The sequence below is a fragment of the Gobio gobio genome (genome assembly GCF_949357685.1).
Source record: "Gobio gobio genome assembly, chromosome: 25".
Classification (NCBI taxonomy): domain Eukaryota; kingdom Metazoa; phylum Chordata; class Actinopteri; order Cypriniformes; family Gobionidae; genus Gobio; species Gobio gobio.
The window spans coordinates 18,936,716-18,957,099 of record NC_137121.1 but is presented as its reverse complement, the minus strand read 5'-3'; the positions used below and the strand labels follow the sequence as shown (position 1 = coordinate 18,957,099).

The 20,384-nt window shown below is 37.8% G+C and overlaps 2 protein-coding genes across 7 annotated transcripts in view; one reads left to right on the top strand and one right to left on the bottom strand.

The window, feature by feature from the left end:
- Positions 1-6,592: 6,592 nt before the first annotated feature.
- On the bottom strand, positions 6,593-12,755 carry isg20 (interferon stimulated exonuclease gene). 2 transcript variants are annotated; one of them, XM_079810349.1, is made up of 5 exons: positions 12,700-12,723; positions 11,593-12,238; positions 10,099-10,299; positions 9,880-9,994; positions 6,593-8,437 (listed from the first exon to the last, which is right to left on the bottom strand). In XM_079810349.1, exons 1-5 carry the CDS (start codon positions 12,705-12,707, stop codon positions 8,349-8,351), a joined length of 1,059 nt encoding a protein of 352 aa, XP_079666475.1. In that variant the 5' UTR covers positions 12,708-12,723; the 3' UTR covers positions 6,593-8,348. The 2 variants fall into 2 exon arrangements, with proteins under 2 accessions (XP_079666475.1, XP_079666474.1); XM_079810348.1 differs by lacking the exon at positions 6,593-8,437 and having other exon boundaries at positions 8,867-9,994; positions 12,700-12,755.
- A 2,983-nt stretch (positions 12,756-15,738) lies between these two features.
- Positions 15,739-20,384, top strand: part of cacna2d4b (calcium channel, voltage-dependent, alpha 2/delta subunit 4b) — a 46,207-nt gene continuing 41,561 nt past the window's right edge. For 3 of the 5 annotated variants that reach the window (XM_079810284.1, XM_079810286.1, XM_079810285.1), the window contains exons 1-4: positions 15,802-16,521; positions 19,676-19,757; positions 19,944-20,060; positions 20,207-20,266. In XM_079810284.1, the coding sequence (XP_079666410.1) occupies positions 16,394-16,521; positions 19,676-19,757; positions 19,944-20,060; positions 20,207-20,266 (387 nt within the window). In that variant the 5' untranslated portion in view covers positions 15,802-16,393. Of the gene's footprint in view, positions 16,522-19,675; positions 19,758-19,943; positions 20,061-20,206; positions 20,267-20,384 lie in introns of all 5 variants that reach the window. The other 2 variants (XM_079810283.1, XM_079810287.1) reach the window with 2 other exon arrangements.

The window sequence follows — 20,384 nt, the reverse complement described above, 5'->3', positions numbered from 1 at the left end:
ATCCAAGTTGATTGTACTTTTTTTATACAGTGTACTGTATGGGATTTTATACATAACTGTCTTTATATTTTAGGAAGGGGTTCCCCCTTGGCACCAAGAGGGTTGAAACCCCCTGTTGTAGAGGATGGGCAGAGAGTTCGAGCCATATGTTTTAAAGAGCACAAATCAGGACTAATTTTTAATTGTAAGTAGCCAGTGGTTTGAGCCCAGAATGCCTGTCATTCACCCTCCCACGTCACTACAATGTTTCCCAGTGATACATTGACCGGTGGGGTGGCTATAATCCCTTAAAGCAGGATTTAGCCTTTGAATGTGAGGGTCTGTGTTACTAAAGCAGTGGGATTGCAGCACAATGGCCGTCTCTGTGCTACCAGAGCTGCTCAGTGTCTCAGTTCCACAACTCTCTGATAAAGGCAATGACAAATAAATAGTGAAAAGACAATAAATTAGATTATTTGTTATTATGCAGGTAGGCTATCTTGTTTCAGACAAAGCATAAGAATATTAGACCAATAAAGAACCTTTAAGATCTCCCATTACATCAGAGTTTCATCTAACCTATCATGTGCCAGTTAAAGCTTACATCACACTGTAGTCTTTACACAAATACAACCAAAATACTAGATTCACGGTTTTGAATGTACAATACAATCACTGTAAGAGCAATCTAGGCCAAGAGAGTGACGTAATATAATGGGTTGTAACAACAAATTGATTGATAACGGAAGCGATGGCTACGCTTTAATTCACAGGATAGCATGGCCCTATAAGGGAATAAAGGATATAGTATAATTGTTTACTTTGCCAAACCAGATGGCACAAGTGAGCACTAAGGAATCAGTGTGTTTGAGACGGCTGATGTGTAAAGCACAAACAGGATAGCTAAAAGTGAATTAAGAGCATTATTACTTCGGGGTTGTCCGTGACCAATCAGGCCTACTACTACTTTGTGGTTAAAAAATACGTGACTAAACGTGATTAAAATGTGTAGACGTGTTTAATCACATTTTTTTTTTAACCACGTCCATTGGCAGTTGTAACGTGTTTTCTATTTTAACTTAGTAGCCGTTCCAATCATCTTCTTGAAACCAAATGATTTCACAATCCTAAAGGAGTTGACGTCACAAACCAGCGCTATTATAGATTGTGTTTATGTTAAAGGGTACAACAGTTTCTGCCTCATCTTAATCCTGAGTACTTATATAGTATTGCATCCTTTCTTTCAGTCAGTGTCTTTTGTTTTATAAAATACAGATACCAGCCGAGCTCGTGACGTACAGTGGGCGGAGCTCGAGTCTCGTTCGCGCGCACACACACACACACACACACACACACACAGAATGCATCATCGCATTACCCCTGGATAACTTTTGATTTAGGCCTACTATATGTTCATGCTGTTTACATTACATGCTTGTGTGCGATTGCCAACAGAGTACAGACATTATTTGCATTTTTTTTAATATATATATTTGTCAATATAACAATAATTCTGCAACTCCACAGAAAGCACAATGTGTCATTAACATTACACCTTGATAACATTGATCATACAAATGAGCAACTCACAATGGAGTTAATCCCTAAAATACAGACGTGTAGATTCAAAAAGCAGATATTAACTTTAAAATCCCTTTATGAATGTAGCATCCAATCAATATTGAGAAGGCCAGAACTGATGGTTAAGTGAATTTTATTGCCGTCCTTGTCATTAACCAACGTAAGAGCTGAGTAAAAACAAATAAACCATGCATTACCATCACATTTCGAACGTTACACAGCTCATTACATTAGTTTCAATCCGATAGCATTACAAAGTTATACATTTTATGATAAACATTTCCAATAGCTCAAATATATTTCTTTACAAACCTTGTTCTCCAATTGACTGAAGCTAAACCTTGTAGTTTTAACTGTTTTTAACCGTGAACCTTTTCCTACTTTCCTTTCGTCTTTTCGCCGATCGCCAGGTACATTTCCGTCACCATACTTCCGGTTTCTTTGGTTATCAAAATAAAGGCCTGATACCGTAATAATAAAACCATATAGCGTAGCTATAATCAAAATAATACTTAACTACTCTGATGGCCTTTACACTCCCACCAAATTATTTGACGTTACACATATAAAAAAAAAAAAACACAAATAATTTCTTCACGTTACATATCCAGAATGCAGAAATAACCTGATAAACAGGTTACAACTGTAACTTCATCATTTCAATACACTTAAGCATTGCAAAATTTACCTTTTACCATCTTCTAGTAGCAGAACTAACTTATGTACAGGGCGTTCTACTACAGACATTTTGTTCACCCGTTGACCTCTTTTGTTAAGATTTCTGTCTGCAAAGCCTATTTTGACCTTTCTGACAAGTCCATCTGTATCTTTTACAGTGTCCAAGATTCGTCCAAGTTTCCACTGTGATCGTGGTTGCATTTCATCCTTGTCCATTACTATGTCGCCTATTTGCATGTTTCTTTTAGGCTTGTGCCATTTTTGTCTGACCATTATGTTCTGCAAGTACTCCCCTTTCCATCTGCTCCAAAATTGTTCGAGCAAGTACTGTACATGACGCCATCGTTTTTGTGCATATAAGTCCTCCTTAACGAATTGTCCTGGGGGTGGCAGAGGAGTTGATGTTTTCATTGTGACAAGATGATTTGGAGTTAGTGGCTCCAAACTGTTTGGATCGTTGAGACTGTCTGTTGTAAGGGGGCGGCTGTTTACTATAGCAGCCGCTTCATACAAGAAGGTTCTGAGTGAGGAGTCGGTGAGTCGACCTGGTGTGAGAGCCAGTGTTGCATTAAGAACGTTTCTCACAGTCCGTATCTGTCGTTCCCATACTCCACCTGCGTGGCTAGCATGAGGTGTGTTTAGGACAAAATCACATTGATTATCTGCAAGGAAGGTTGTCAGTTTGTCAATGTCAATTTCACCTTGTGCTGCACTCAGTTCATTTTTGGCACCAACAAAGTTAGTGCCCTGATCACATTTTATTTGTCTGACAGAGCCTCTTAGAGCGATGAAGCATCTGAGTCCATTTATAAAGGTGTCCGTTGATAGGTCTTCTAACATTTCAACATGAATTGCACGTGAATAAAAGCATGTGAAGAGGAGGCCATACCTTTTATATTCTTTCCTTGCTTGTTTGGTCAGGAACGGTCCAAAAACGTCCATACCACAGTATGTGAAAGGCGGAGAGTGTTCAATTCTTTCTGTGGGTAAGTCTCTCATTTTTTGTCCTTCCACAGGTCTCCTTTGTTTCCTGCAAAACACACACTGGCGAATGTAGGATGCAACCGTTTGACTTAACTTTGGAATCCAATAGCCAGTGGATCGTATCTCATTCATTGTGTAGCCCTTTCCCTGATGATTGACCCTCTCGTGGCAATGAGCAATTATCAGTTTTGTGACGTGATGTTCTCTGGGAATGATTGTTGGATGTTTAAATGAGCTGGGAAGAGATGAGTGATGGAGCCTTCCTCCCACCTTAAGCACATTGTCCTTGTCTAAGAAAACATCCAAGTTGTACATTTTGTTGTTCTTTGGAAGTTGTTTGCTTTTGTTTAATGTCTCTATTTCGTTTTGATATGCTTGTCTTTGTAAGTCTTTGATAATCACAGTTTCTGTATTTTGTCTTTCAGTTACAGTTGTGAGTGTCTTTGATTTGTCTTTGAGCAGGTATCGTCTGAGACGTGCGACTGCGCTGACTGCACGGGACCAGGATGAGAACCTTGTGAGTCGGTCACTAAGGCTTGTATGTTCAACGGTTTCTGTGCTTAGTGTCTGTACCTTTCTCACCTCTGGGTCTCCTACTGTAAGTACAATGGTCTCTTTTGTTTGAAGCTGTATTTTCTTTTCCCACAGAAAGTGAGGGCCTGTGAACCAATTAGATGAAAGCAGTTCATTTACAGATGTGCCCCTGGATGCTATATCTGCTGGGTTTTCACTGGTAGGCACATAAAACCATTGTTGCGGTGAGGTACTGTTGCGGATTTTTTGCACTCTATTAGCAACAAACGTGTGAAACCGCCTCGCGTCGTTGTTTATGTATCCTAGAGTGACCTTTGAGTCTGTCCAGAAGAACTCTTCAACATTGTCATAGAGCAGTTCCTCTCTTAGCGTGTTACTTACGGCGACTGATACTGCGGCTGCGGTAAGCTCTAACCTTGGGATCGTGGTGATCTTTGTTGGAGAGACGCGTGCTTTGCCCATGATGAAGGTACAGTGGACCTCTTCCCTTTTGTTTATGAGTCTGAAATAAGAACACTGTCCATATCCTGCGGCACTTGCATCAGAAAAGTGGTGTATTTCTCTTTTTACCACTTCTCCAAAATCTGCAGGAACATAACATCTGCTGATTTGCACATTTTTTAGATTGTGTAGATCTCCTTTCCAGCACTCCCACCGTGGCTTAAGCTGCTCAGGTAGCGGGTCGTCCCAGTCTGTTCCTTGACGACACATTTCTTGGAGAATCCCCTTTCCCTTGAGTACATAGGGAGCAATGAAGCCAAGGGGGTCGTATATTGCTGAGACTGTGGACAAGATGCCGCGCCTGGTTGGTGGTTGGTCCTTTAGCGTGATGTTAAATGTAAAGCAATCCTTCTCCACATTCCAATAAATGCCAAGTGCTCTTTCAGTCTGTGTCTCATTAAACGTCAAGTCCTTTGTTCTTGTATCTGTTGCATGCTCTGAAGCTGGAATGTTTTTTAAAACTTCAGAGTTGTTGGACACGAATTTGTGTAACCTTAGTCCACCCTTTGCACATAGTTCACGTGCTTCCTTTGCCAGTCGTATAGCATCCTTTACTGTCTCTGCGCTGGTGACTCCGTCGTCTACATAGAAGTCTCTTGCTATGAACTGTGAGCCAACTGGATATGCAGAACTGTTCTCTTTGGCTAAATGTTTGAGTCCATAGTTCGCACAACCGGGTGATGAAACAGCACCAAAGAGGTGTACTGTCATCCTGTATGCTTGTGGTTGGCTGTTCATATCTTCGTCTTTCCACCATACGAAGCGTAAGTAGTTGCGATCATTTTCTTTGACTTGGAATTGGTGAAACATTTTTTCGATGTCGCACATGAGCGCTACTTGGTGCTGTCTGAAGCGCACAAGCACACCAGTTAAGTTGTTGATCATATCCGGACCGTTCAGCAAATGCTCATTAAGACAGGTGCCTTTGTGTTTTGCAGAGCAGTCGAAGACCACGCGCAACCTATCAGGTTTCTTTGGATGATAGATGCCGTGGTGCGGTATGTACCATGTCTCTCCGGGCGGTCCATCATCATCAGTCTTTTCAGCGTCACCCCTTTTGATGATGTCACTCATATATTTCATGTATTCCCTTTTGTATTTTTCATCTTTCAGGAACTTGCGCTTGAGCTGATGTAGCCTGGTTTCGGCGAGTTGTCTGTTATCCGGCATTTGTGGTCTTTCTTTAAATGGTAATGGCATTTCAAAATGTCCATTTTCAGTCTGTGTTATGCCATGCTCGAGTTTCTGAAGGAATACTAAGTCCTCTTGTGACACCGTCTTTTCATTCCCGTCAGTCTCTTTGAAATCTCTCTCCAAAACACGTATTGCATCCGCTGGAGTTGAGGGAGGGATTTCTTTAACAATGATTCGGTGACAGAGACTGCTCGCTGAATAGATTTCGTTGTATGGTGTCGAGTTGCCAACTATGCTCCATCCCAAATCAGTGTGAATGGCATAGGGCTCATTTTCTTTGCCTAAGATTACTTGTTTGGGTGCGAGAGCTCTAGGACAAGTATAACCTATGAGGAGGCTTACTTCACAACTGAGGAGTGGAGGGACCTCGTCTACAATCGGTAGCAAGTGACTCCATTGTTTGGCTGTTTCACATGTAGGTATGTGTTCTCTGTTAGCAGGTATGTAATCCTTTGTGTATGCAGTGGGGAGCTTTATGACTGTGGCTGAGTTATAACCTCTCACTAAGAGATCAGACACCTTTCCACTGCTTACAACTGCATTTCTACCCATCATGGTAGTTAGTTTCAACTTAACTGGACAAACATCTGCCTGCAGCTCATGTGTGACATCCTGATCAATGAATACAGTGTCGCTCTGTGTGTCTAATAACGCATAGACCAGTTTTTCCTTGAGTGGATTAGTGGTAGTGGACAGCCACACTGGAACTATCATTGAGGTGCTGACTGACTGTTCAGATCTAGCAACATTGAGTGACATGGCTGTTGCTGTTTCAGGTGAGCTGCCTTGAGCTGCATTGTTTGTGCTAACACATGTTTCTCTTTGCAGACCATTCCTGTAGTTTTCATCGTGAAGACATGTCGGATGTCGCTTTGTGCAAGTCTCACAAGTAAGGCGGCGTCTGCAGTCCTTAGCACTGTGTCCTGGTTTTAGACAGCCATAACAAAGTCTATTGTCTTTCACATGCTTCTTTCTGTTTTCTAGAGACATTTTCAAGAGGTCAGGGCACTTGTGAAGTTGATGGTTGCCTTGGCACATTGTGCATGGAGAGCCATTGAGTGTTTTTGTTATTGTCCTTTTATCACTTTGTTCAGTGGTGTTTGTGTTATATACACTTGCCTTGTTTCTTTTGATTTCCTTTGTGTTCCTTCTGTCACTGTTTGTTTCAGTGCAGCGAAGTGCATGAATGGAGGTGACTGGGTTGCAGGCGACTTCAGCTTCTACTGAGAGGAAGGAGGCAAAAGCACTAAAACTTGGAAACTCACCGCCCTCCATTAAAGTCTTTGTTACCTGTCTGTTCCATCTTGCGTTTATCCAGTCTGGTAGTTTGTGCAACAATTTTTGGTTTTCTTCACTGTCATTGAGTATTTGTAGACCCTTTACATGTGGCATTGCAAGCATGCATGCATTTATGAAATCTGCAAATGCCCTTAGTCCATCAGCATCTCTAGACTGCACTTTAGGCCAATTTGATAGCCTTTCTCTAAATGCCTTCTGAATCACGAAAGGCTGGCCGTACCTTTGGTTTAGTTTGTGCCAAGCGTCCTTATATGCTTCCTCATCATTTCTAAAGAAAGTGCCTTCAAGGCATTTTCGAGCTGGGCCTGTTACGTATCTTTTCAAATAGTACAATTTGTCTGCTGCTGAGATGCCCTTTTGTTCAATCAGTGATATGAAAGTGGATTTCCATTCAATGAAGCTTATAGGGTCGCCACTAAACACTGTTGGTTCTGGCGTGGGAAGTCTGTTCAGTTGAATGCTATCCTGCACTGCTTGAGCTAGTTGAGTGACACTAGGGGGAGCTGTTTGCACAGGAATGAAAGAGAGCGCTGGTGTGGGTGTGGAATATGGGCTCACCTGTTCACTTTTAATTGACTGTACATCATCCACCTGTGATAACTCTCTGTCATATGCTTCAAACCTGGCTCGAGCTGCTTTCACTTCCCTCTGTGCTTTCAAGCGTTCCAACTCTGATGTTTGAGCTGCCATTTGTTTCTTGTGCTCCTCCTCTAGAGCTTTTATCCTTTCCTGTTGTCTTTGTTCCTCTAGTACGATTTCATATTCAGCTTCTTTTGCAGCTAGCTCTGCTGCTGCATCGGCTCGTTTTGCTGTGAGCTGTGAAGCTGAGGACCGTTGGCTGCGATTTGAACCTGCGGTTGAGCCGTATATGGACTGGGCATACTCATGCTCTAAAAGTCCACGTAAACGAATTCTTTCGCGCTCTGCGTCAAAATCCTCATCAACACCACTTAATCTTTCCAGAATTATCCTTACGATGTCACGAGTTATTGCATCGCATGCATCAATCTTTCTCCTTATGTCAGATGATGGTGCCATTTGGTTTCTTATTTCTGAATATAACTTCAATACATCATCTCTCCCTTTCTCTATTATGTCCGCGAGTTCTGACATCTCCTTGTCTGTGATATCTAACTTTAACCTTTCTCTTGTTTCGCGTACCTGTATTTTCCATTGTTCATAAAGAGTTGTTAGTCTTTTTTCCCTTTTACTCATTTCTTCCTTTTGGAATGTTATCATCCTTTCTGTTGGTACTTTAACTCTTTCAGAACGCCTTGGCAACCTTGACATGCTTTGAGCTTTGTCTTGAAGCTCTGTTAAGATTCGTTCTTTGCACCTGATTGAATCCATAATGTTTTGTCTATCCTCACTTTCGTCTTTAAGTGAGTCTTTCAAATCTTGAATTTTTTGTTGTAAATTTGTGATCTGTTCATTTATGTCCATTTGACTTACTGAAGCAGCCTGTGATTCTTCCATTTTGAGCACCTTTCGTTGAACTGTTTTATTTTCTGACCAACTTCTGCCCTCTGCTGGATTTCACGGGAATTGCCGATGGATCTTGCAGCCCCGTTGTGCAGCGTGTGGCGGTGGTCAAGCTCTTACTGTAGCATCCAATCAATATTGAGAAGGCCAGAACTGATGGTTAAGTGAATTTTATTGCCGTCCTTGTCATTAACCAACGTAAGAGCTGAGTAAAAACAAATAAACCATGCATTACCATCACATTTCGAACGTTACACAGCTCATTACATTAGTTTCAATCCGATAGCATTACAAAGTTATACATTTTATGATAAACATTTCCAATAGCTCAAATATATTTCTTTACAAACCTTGTTCTCCAATTGACTGAAGCTAAACCTTGTAGTTTTAACTGTTTTTAACCGTGAACCTTTTCCTACTTTCCTTTCGTCTTTTCGCCGATCGCCAGGTACATTTCCGTCACCATACTTCCGGTTTCTTTGGTTATCAAAATAAAGGCCTGATACCGTAATAATAAAACCATATAGCGTAGCTATAATCAAAATAATACTTAACTACTCTGATGGCCTTTACAATGAAAATGATCAACTTTTGCTCAAATTATTTAATCCTCTGGTCCTCTTCGTTTAAGGGTCACACTTGGCTTCTTCTCGGTCAAAACTGACAGAATTTGTACCAGGCTGTAAACATGTTTTAATCTGCTGTAAAGTTGGCCATTTTAATATGGGGCTCTATGAGATTCTGCTCCATTCTGAAGCCTGTCCCTAGCACCCTGAATTGCAGTATATGTCACTTCCGTATTGGCTTCAAGAGAAACTGCAGGAGGTTGCAGCTTGATATGACTATATAAAGTGGCTTATAAATTCTCTTGAGTTTTTAGACATAAATACTTGTTTTTATTAAGTTGTGGATTTGGACATTCTCAAAGACTACTTTTTGTCAAGGTTTACATTTCTTTCTTTTTTAATGTTGATTTGAAGTGTCAGTTTTTGCATTAATTTAATACATACATTCAAACCTGAGGAGAGGAGAACATCTTGAACATATAACATCAAAGTTCAATAAAAATGTAACAAAAATTTGGTTGTGTCTATTTTGCACTCTTGATATTTTAGAGAGTCACCCCTACATTGCTGTGCACTTTTTTTTCTGGATCATGGCTGATTTGTGGTTTGTATCACCAAAAGATTTTTGTATTTTTTTGCGTATTTCCCATTCATTTCCTATGTCGGTCATTTTTGACCGCGAAGGAGACAAGTTAGACTTTTTTTTCCAACCCTTTAACATAACCGAATCATCTCCATGATTTTTTTTGTGTGTTCACATAGCTATTGTGACAAAATTCACCAAGTGTCATCCCATTCCGATGAAGCAAAAAAAAAGTCAAAACGTAAAATGTTTTGGTAATTTTTGACTGAAGAGGACCAGAGGGTTAAATAAGCTTTTTAAGCGCAATCCGTGTATTTCCTTACTGAATGTTAACATTTCAAGTTGAGGTTTAAATAACGGTAAACAACAGTGATTCCTGGCATTGAGGTTGTCATGGTCATCCTAACTCTTGGTCTTAGAGGCTGCAGTCCATCAAACTTTCTGGCCAGTACTGGTCTTGCATGTAGTGCTCAAGGGAGTTGTTGGGGTTTGAATTACAGTCTGTGTTTGAAACCCAGGACAGGATGTTTTTTTCCCACTGGTCTCCTACCAGCTTGTACAGGTCCATGGCAGCACGAGAATCCTCTACGGAGCAGTGACCCGTTCTGCCAAACTGAAAGAAATATCCAGTATGTCAATAAGCAGCAAGTAAAGAGAAATTGTATATACCCTAAGCCTGATGTGCCAACTTCATCTCATGAAATGACCTGATCTTACCTGTATGGTCCTATTAAGAAGCTTCTGAGCCAGTCTCTTCAAAGAGACGTTGTGTTTTTCACCAGCATTATACAACTTTCGCAGCAAGCTACAGGAAGAGGTATCCCTAATCATTTGTGCTGAGGTGGAGATGTCAAGCACCAGGAAGTCATTAAATAAGGCATGGCCAACAATAATCTTATCTTTGAGGATGTTGACAATCTAGGAAAGGGGGAAAAAAAGAGAAAAAAGCAGAGGGTTATTTCAGCCATATTTATGAAAGTCAGTAGTTGTTTAAAAGTAGGGCTCAAAAATTGGGATATCATCATTTCCAAAATGTTAAAGCTACTGTTATGGAGTTACATTAATGCGGTATAATTTCCAGCTATAACTATATCAAAAACAACAATGCAACGTGTATAAAAAGGTTTACATGTTTTTAAAAATATATATATTTTTATTTAAATACATATAGAAATATATAAAACGTATTTTAAAATAGGTACTGTTATGGAGTTACATTAATGTGGTATAATTTCCAGCTACAACTGTATTAACAGTTTATAAAAAGGTTTACATGTTTTTAAAATATTTTTCTTTTTAAATATTTATAGAAATATATTAAATGTATTTTAAAATAGCTACTGTTATGGGGTTATATTAAAGCGATATAATTTCCAGCTATAACTCTATTAAAAACAACAATGTGACTAGTGCATAAAAAAGTTCACGTTTTTAAAATGAAAATGCATTTAAAATGTATAGAAATATATCAAATGTTTTTAAAAAATAGCTATTGTAAATTGTAAAAGGGAAATATAACATTGATACAATAGAAATAATAGAAATATAAACAGAACATATATAAGCAATATAATAGATAATTATAAATAATGAATACTAATAAAATGTAATAAATTAAAAAATAGCTACTATAAACTAAAAAGTAAATATAACATTAATACAATAGAAATAGAAACAGAACATATACAAGCAATATAATAGATAATTATAAATAATGAATACTAATAAAATGTAACAAATAAAAAAAAATAGCTACTGTAAACTAAAAAGTAAACATAACATTAATACAATATAAATAATAGAAATATAAACAGGACAAATACAAGCAATATAATGGATATTATAAAAAAGTTACTAATTAAAAATGTTTATTTTGTTCTGTTAGTTTTTTATTAAAAATGTTTATATTAAAGATATCCATTATCACTCAAGTTATTAATTTATTTATATATATATATATATATATATACACAAAATGTATTCTATCAATTAAAATAATAACACCTTTCACTTAATTTAATAATATTATAAAAATATCCATTTATATCCAAATATCCATGTTTTTACATTTTACATTGGGCCAGCAGGGGGGAAAAATCCTTATCATAAAAATAAAAAAAAGACTACACATTGTACACACAAATAATAATAATAAATAAAGCAGAACTAATAAACCCACAAAAACCGAATACAGTGGAGCTTACATCTCACCTCATTTTGAGCATCCTCAAAGGGCACTGCTTGTTCTAAATGATGTTTCCTAATGCCACTCCATATGGTGCGGTAGTCTGTGACCGGATGCCGAGGTAAAATATATTGATCATATATAACACTACCATAATAATTTACAATACTACAGCGTGCCACTTCACTACAACGGCCACCAGGTCCGGTGCCGACCATTTCACAGTCCATGGCCACTATCCTAGAGTGGTCTATTCCCACACATGGTGAACTCCTGCCACTAGTGGGAGGGCTGGTTTCAGATGAAAAGCCACTGTCCACCTCCCAGCTGTCAGTGAGCGGCAGTGCTTCATCACTCAGAGTATTAGTGGTTATTCTAGGCCTTTTGAATTGTTCAGATACAGAATCCAAAACATCTCTATGTTCAACACTCCCCGTCTTGTTTTCCAGAAGCTCATCTGACTTCCTTTTCTTTCCTCTTTTCTGGTCACATGACACTTCATGTAATTCAATGGTGGAATCTTTTATTTTACTCCTTTTCCCTTTTCTACATATTTTAACTTTGTGAGAAATGGTGGTTGTTTCTTTGTCTGAGGCTGACAAGATATTCCGGCCCACACTGTGGCTGGTGGAGTATTTCCAGGGTAAAGCAGACATGTCAGCAGTTTCACATCTGTAAAGAAAAGTAGTAATCAACATTTGCAGATGATGTAGCCTATATTGTAAGAAAAGAATCATGTCATTTTTGTTTTAGGAGAGAGATTTTATGTCAAATAATAACAAGAACACCGCAAACTTCAGGAATTATGCAGCTAACAAGTTACCAAGTTGAGATTCGTGAACAATATTGACTCCATATTTCACTATATAAAAACGTTCTATCAACGAAGTTGATGTTTTGAAAGAGGCAATTATTTATTTCTCTATATTAACGTTGTGAATCATTCTATAGTCATTTAGCAATGGCTAGCTAATCATATAGCCAAGAAACATCGTCATTTGTCGCGTTTATGTGTAATAAACAATAGATAACTGACATAATGTTGCATTGTAAAACATTCCCACAAGAAAAGGGCTTATTAGCATTGTAATACATTGATATTTTTTACACAATAGCACGGCTAGCACACATACCTCGGCATACACGTGGACACGGTTAGAAGCATGAGAGAACCGAACATGCCGAGACAAGACCCAAATCCCGCGATTTGATTGGCTGGCCCGTTTGGACGGCATTGCATTCTGATTGGTCAGTACAAATGTCAGCACACAGAGGTCCTCCACCAGCCTCGTTGTCTAACAACATGTCCGGTAGTTTTGTATCTCTATAAATCGATGTGTTGACGAGACAAGAGACTTTTCTTTCTGAATGGAATTCAATTAAGGATATGACTTAGGGTACGTTTACAAGACAACAGTGTACTAACAACGGAAGTTTGACGTTGTCAAATTATAAATATTATTATATTAATAATATTAGACTAATAACTCTAGAAATATTGCAGTCCTGAGATGCGCTTTTTTCACAGACCCTAACTTATATTCAACTATGCAGAATTCATCAAAAGGGAGATTTTTAGTAAAAATTCTCTAGCCTATAGTTGTGAACATGTTTCAATATTTACTTGGGACTAGCAAAGAAATAAGAACAATTGGCGCTTTTTACGTTTAACAACATATAATGTAAATAACATTGATATACGGTAAGCTTTTGTGTGGAAACACTTCGTCATTTAATAAACTGACTGCATATCACTGATCTATATAAATATAGTGAGTCATATTTGGGATAGAATACTACTATAAAACAGTAGGCCTATTGCTGTTTAAAAAAATAAACGGTAAATTGTGTGAAATCATCGGTTTTGGTAAAGAGGTGTAAATGATGTGATGAAATATGTGGAATCACTAACCACAAACCAGATTTACAGTTTTCGAATGATAAAACGTTGTATATACATTTAACATTGTGATGTTTTGATTTTGTGCTTTGTTTCACTTCTTTCAGTTATTCAGAGTGATTGTTCAAGTGAGCATCCTCATGGACAGCCTTGGATACCATTGGCTGAGGACTGAGTTTTACGTGCTTGTAAGTGTGTCACCATGAAGTTTGATCATAAGGATTTCTGCTGTATTTTGACTCAGAATCATGGTCTGTAACATTGTGCTTGTTTATTTATTTTATTCCAAGATGTACATCATCTTATTAAATTGAAGGTTCAGCCAAAAATTAAAAGTTTAGCCCAACCGATTTATATATGAGCCTGTCGCAGATATACCAGCATCTGCGTATATGCCGCAGATATGCCACCGATATAAACACACGCCCACGCGTCACTTGTCTTTTCAAATGTAATTTATAACTGTTATGATTAACACTGATTATCTCTTCATTACGGCACCTGTTAGTGTGTGGGATATATTAGGCAGCATGTAAACATTATGTCCTCAAAGTTGATGTGTTAGAAGCAGGAAAAACGGGCAAGTGTAAGGATTTGGGCAAGTTTGACAAGGGACAATTTGTGATGGCTAGATGACTGGGTCAGAGCATCTCCAAAACTGCAGCTCTTGTGGGGTGTTCCCGATCTGCACTGCAGTGGTCAGTATATCAAAAGTGGTCCAAGGAAGGAACATTGGTGAACCGGTGACAGGGTCATGGGTGGCCAAGGCTCATTGATGCGCGTGGGGAGCGAAGGCTGGCCCATCTGGTACGATCAAACAGACGAGCTACTGTAGCTCAAATTGCTCAATAAGTTAATGCTGGTTCTGATAGAAAGGTGTCAGAATACACAGTGGATCGCAGTTTGGTGCATATGGGGCTGCATAGTTGCAGAGCAGTCAAGGTGCCCATGCTGACTGGAGAACTGGACTGGTAGAATGTGTAGAAGGTGGCCGGATCTGAAGAATCACGTTTTCTTTTACATCACGTGGCCGGCGTGCGTGTGCGTCGCTTACCTGGGAACACATGGCACCAGAATGCACTATGGGAAGAAGGCAAGCCGACGGAGGCAATGTTCTGCTGGGAAATCTTGGGTCCTGCCATCCATGTGGATGTTACTTTGACACGTACCACCTCCTTAAGCATTGTTGCAGACCATGTACACCCTTTCATTGAAACGGTATTCCCTGGTGGCTGCAGCCTCTTTCGGCAGAATAATGTGCCCTGCCACAAAGCAAAATTGGTTCAGGGATGGTTTGAGGAGCACAACGAGTTTGAGGGGTTGAATTGGCCTCCAAATTCCCCAGATCTCAATCCAATCGAGCATCTGTGCGATGTGATTAACAAACAAGTCCGATCCATGGAGGCCACACTTCACAACTTACAGGACTTAAAGGATCTGCTGCTAACATCTTGGTGCCAGATACCACAGCACACTTTCAGGGGTCTAGTGGAGTCCATGCCTCGACAGGTCAGGGCTGTTTTGGCAGAAAAGGGGGGACCAACACAATAATGTTATGCCTGATTGATTGGCGTGTATATTATATTACATATAATAGCACCCCCTACTGCATAACAGTGAAAACAAGGAAAGCCGGAAAATCTCGTCAATGAGACAGAAGAAAAAAACTCACTGCTCTTGACTGAATAACTTTTTTCATTTGTATGTTTGTTCTGTTGTATTTATGTACAATGTATGTGTATTATGTATATACTGAATTCTATATACAGTACCAGTCAAAAGTTTGGACGGACAGATGGGGATGTGTCCAAACTTTTGACTGGTACTGTACTATAAAATGCACATCATGAATATCGGCCAACACATCGATATTAGACTTTTTTACTCCCCAATATCGGCCCCCAAAAACCAATATCGGTCAGGCTCATATATTCAAAATCGTATGACTTTCTTCCTTCCATGGGATCAAAAGGAAAAATGATTAATAAAATAGGGTTTCTCTTTTCCATATAATTACTATAAACAGGAACTGGAGCTTTTACATAAAATGATCATAAAAGATTCTTCAAAAACTTCAAGAAAGTCGGGAACGTCATGAGTGTGGCTGCAAATCATGATACAAAAACAATGACCATGTCCCCACTAGATGGCCTTGTCCTTCTACAAACCAGATCTGTTCACTTACACTGATTGGATGGACATGGCCCAACCTCCTGAAATCACTATTAATCCTCTTAGAGACAACAAAACTCTGACTCGCCCAATCCGCTGCGTCTTTCCAGTGTGCCCACCCTTTTCTCCTCTCTCCATTTCCCCTCCCCACGCTTATGGACCCACTGTGTGGAGAGATTGTAATCCAAGTGGATTACACTGTAAATTGGGTGATGGAGGATTGGATGCTCTGGAAGTGAATCTCAACTGCAGCAGTGTGCTTGCCATTCTTTTGATTCATATATTATAAGCGGGATTATTTTGTGCAAAGAACCATGGAACTTTGGAGAACACCTTTCAGATGTGATGTTTTGCAGATGACATGATGGAGAGGATCTTACATTATTGATATAATGTTTACCTGATTTTAACAAGAAGGAAGAAGGATTTAATGATAGCATTAAGTGGATTATTTGGATTATCGGTATCATCCCGAATATGAGAAGCGTTGATTACTGCATGCAGCCCAGTGGGAGTTTGAGAAGTTTCTGGAAGATCTGAGCATGATTAGGAGTCTTCTGATGTGGATCACAAGGCCCTCCAAGAACTTTTGGATGTGCAAGTTCAGTTGATGAGGAGCTTAGAAGGGTCGTAAGAGACGTTCGAAACGATTTAGGCCAGCATGAAAGGAAGTGAGTGGAATGGAAGTTGGGTTTTAGTCGTCTTACTGGAGTAGTGGATTCTTTGAAACGTCTTCTCATGACTTCACCGTACAGATGTGGCCTTTAAGGATAGATGTCAGCATCATGTGTCACATCAGGTCTTCCTGGGTCACATTCCTCATGGTCTACACAGGCTGGCTGTGTATGTTCACACATGCTCAAATGAAGATTCCACCTGAAACGTAAGATTCACCTTCATTTCAGCGTCCCTGGTTTGATTTTTAGTGCAAACCATAGATGTCAAGTTAAATACGGTCTTTGATTGATGTATTTCTGGGTACAAGTTACTATAGATGATGTAAGATTACTGCTTTGTCTCCATTGTGTTACTGTCCTGTTTTATTTTATTAATGGTAGATGCTTCGACCAGACATACTATTTCTGGGTCTAATTTGCTCTGTGCCATCTTCAGTTCCATGCACATTGGAATTTCAAATGAGACAGGAAGAGAAATTGCTCTGAGAGTTGTATGATCATTTTTAGTAATTCCCTGAATCCCTGAGTTTGTTGAGGTGTAAAATTCAGTTCTCACGAGGCTTGGAAGTCGTTCAGTGCAATAGCAGATGGCAGACACTTTTCGACATACGTAAGCAGCTGTGAAAATATTTTAAGGTGGAGACGCAAGATAATTTGGCTGTATATGCATAATTCTTTCTTTACTAATACAAAAAATAAATAATTATATAATTATTATATATATATATATATATATATATATTTTATATAATGATTATATAACTATAAATATAATATAATTAATAATTAAATCACTACTGAAAAAACTATTTGTATAGTTTACTCAAAAATGAAAATTCTGTTATCATTTACTCACACTCATGTCATTTCAAAACTTCATGACTCGTTCTTCTGTGGAGCATAAAATAATGTGTTTATGTTCCACAGGAGAAAGAGTCATACAGGTTTGGAACAACATGGTGAAAAAATTATGACAGAATTAATAATCTCATTTACTGTTTTCTCATTTGCCGTGGAACATCTTTAGGTTTTTTTTTTCTCCAGAAATTGTCAACTGGTTAATGTCCTGGCTTGAAGTGGCTCTGTTTGAGCAGATACACTCATGGATACCAGCCAGACACCAGCTCGTTCACAGATGGCAATACAGGCCATGGCCCTGTGCACATAGGAATATCACTGGATTTGAGCTTTTCCCAACATACTGCCAATGTCATTCTCATGCATAAAAATGATTGTTTTATTACAGTACGTGTAGACCAGCTCAGCTTGTAACACCAAGCATATTTCATGACTAGGCCAGTGCATCTGTGTTTTAAGGATTTATTGCTGAAAACTGTTTTTCTCTTGACCTTAATCCCAATGTTTATTTTTAGATTTTTGGATTTATATAACTACAACAATTCAAGGACAAAATTGTTCTACTGCAGCACCATAAAAAAAAAAAAAAAAAAATTGTATTACAGTATATGTATATTTCAAAATTATGGAAGTCTCTTATGCTCACTAAGGCTGCAATTATTCAAACAAAAATACAGTCAAAACAGAAATATTGTGAAATATTATTACAATTTCGAAAAACTATTTTCTATTTTAAAGTATTTTAAAATGCAATTTATTCACGTGATGCAAAGCTGAATTTTCAGCATCATTAGTCAAGTGATCCTTCAGAAATCATTCTAATATGCTGATTTGCTGCTCAAGAAACATTTCTTATGTTTATCAATGTTGAAAACAGTTGCGCTGCTTAATATTTTTGTGAAAACCATGATACATATTTTTTTTCCAGGATTCTTTGATGAAAAGAAAAAATGTTTTTACTGTCGACGTTGATCAATTTTATGTGTCCTTGCTAAATAAAAGTATTCCTTTTTTTATCATATTGATCCTAAACTTTTGAATGGTAGTATACAGTATATTACCATTCAAAAGTTTGGGATCAGTACGATTTTTTTTAAATAAATTATTTTGTACTGTATAATGTTTTTTTTAATAATTATTACAGTATGTATATTACAAAAGTATGGAAGTCTCTTATGTTTACCAAGAACAGTAAGATGGTGAAATATTATAATTTAAAAAAACTGTTTTCTATTTTAAAATATTTAAAAAAGTAATTTATTCCTGTGATGCAAAGCTGAATTTTCAGCATCATTACTTCAGTGATCCTTCAGAAATCATTCTAATATGCTGATTTACTGCTCATTTAACATTTCATAGATTATCAATGTTGAAAACGGTTTGCGCTGCTTAATATTTTTGTGATACATTTTCTATACTGTCAGCGTATCCTTGCTAAATTAAATTTTGAATCCATATTGATCCTAAACTTTTGAACGGTAGTATAATATTACCGATCAGTAAGATTTTTTAAAATAAATTATTTAGTACAGTATTATATTTTTATTCCTAAATTTTGCTTATACAGGGGAAAAAATCTTTATGTCTGCTTCCTTATCGGTTGGATTGTTTTGACTCCCCCTTAATTTCCCTCGCTGTAATAGTATCAGTGTCCAAAACATTGCCAAGCTGTTAACACAATTCCCTAGCCTCCATGATGATCCCAGACTCCTTGAGGTCAACAGAGAGGCTTTAACATAAGACTGATGATCGACTCAGCGATGGGCGTTAAGTCTGACCAAAATCTCAACTCTTATGACAGGGCTCTTTATATGACTAACCACATTAGCACAATGCTTCATTTGTCATTTTGTGTATTGTACATCAAGCATGACAAGAGGTGTTTCATTGTAGACTGTATATTTGTTGACTTTATACAATATGCAGTGACCTCACATGTTCTTTTAATGTTTGTGTTTGGATTGGCTTTCAAACAGTATCTGCAAAGTCTGCATTCTGCAGTGTCTGCAGTGTCAAGTCTGCAGTGTCAATGGTCAGAGATCAATAGATTACTTGGAATCCTATCAAGTGATTATGGGCCACCTGCAAACTAAGACAATTATGTATATTTATAGACCGGCAGATGGGCGGTTGATCAAAGCAAATGTAGTCATTTGTTTAATAATTTTAAGTTTACACGGGTAATTTCATCAAAATAAAACAGGGAACGTTCACAGAACTTTAGCTAACTTTCTCTCTCTCAAAGTTGAACAAAGTTTCAGAATATTTATATATTATTCAAAAATAATGTCCAAATAATATTTTCACCCTTAACCTTTATATAACCAAGAAAAAACATTTTGAGCATTCAGGAAACATTCAGAACCTTTTCATAACTTAATGGGAACGTTAGCAAAACATTCTTAGAATATATTTTTCTTAGCTGGGTAAACACTCAATTCAATAGCACTTGATAACATCACACTGATTCATTTTTATTTTATTTTATTTTTTTATCTCTAGGGTTCAAAAATGGGCCATCACCATTTCAGAGCAAATCAATGCCATTGCATCAAAATATTCAGGAGCTGCTTTATTACAAAAGGTAATATCAATGAAAAGTCACTTTTTTTTTTGTCATACTAATAATAGTCAGTAAAATAAAGGAACTAATTATAATGACTGTTTCTTACTGCCTTATTCTTTTGCATGTTCAATCATGAGAACCATTGCATATATTCCTCAATTTAAAAAAATCAAAATGCTGAAACTATTCTCTCTGTTTGTCCAGAAACTCAAAGATGTCGAATCCATCATCAGAATAGAGGACATGGATGGAGCTCGATTAGTGCTGGACTTTTCAGAGGAAATCGAGAGAATGCTTGGCAGCAAGATGAAGTCTATGAAGGTCAGTGTATGGTGCTCATTTTTTTACATTATTGAGATTAATCCTCATTTTTAAGACTCTGATTTATAGTTTCTGGTGTTTAATGAGGAGCTTTGGTTTTAACTCATAAGAATGAATCAAAACGATGCTGTTCTCTTTGTCCTCAGAGGCTCGCAGACACAGCTGAGGATGCCGACCTGTATCATGAGTATAATGCATCTTTACAGGTAAAAAATCATCAAGATAATTTGGTATTTAAAACTGATTGTAAAATGATTCCATAAACGTCACTTATTCAATTTAAATAATTTAAATAAATATATTAAAAAAAGTATTATATAAACA

Excerpts from the sequence above, each read along its gene's own strand:
- isg20 (XM_079810348.1), bottom strand. The coding sequence starts at position 12,746 with ATGTTCGGTTCTCTCATGCTTCTAACCGTGTCCACGTGTATGCCGAG. Across the intron at positions 12,239-12,699 it reads GTGTCCACGTGTATGCCGAG|ATGTGAAACTGCTGACATGT; the intron begins GTATGTGTGCTA and ends TTTTCTTTACAG. Across the intron at positions 10,300-11,592 it reads TTGAGGATGCTCAAAATGAG|ATTGTCAACATCCTCAAAGA; the intron begins GTGAGATGTAAG and ends CCCCTTTCCTAG.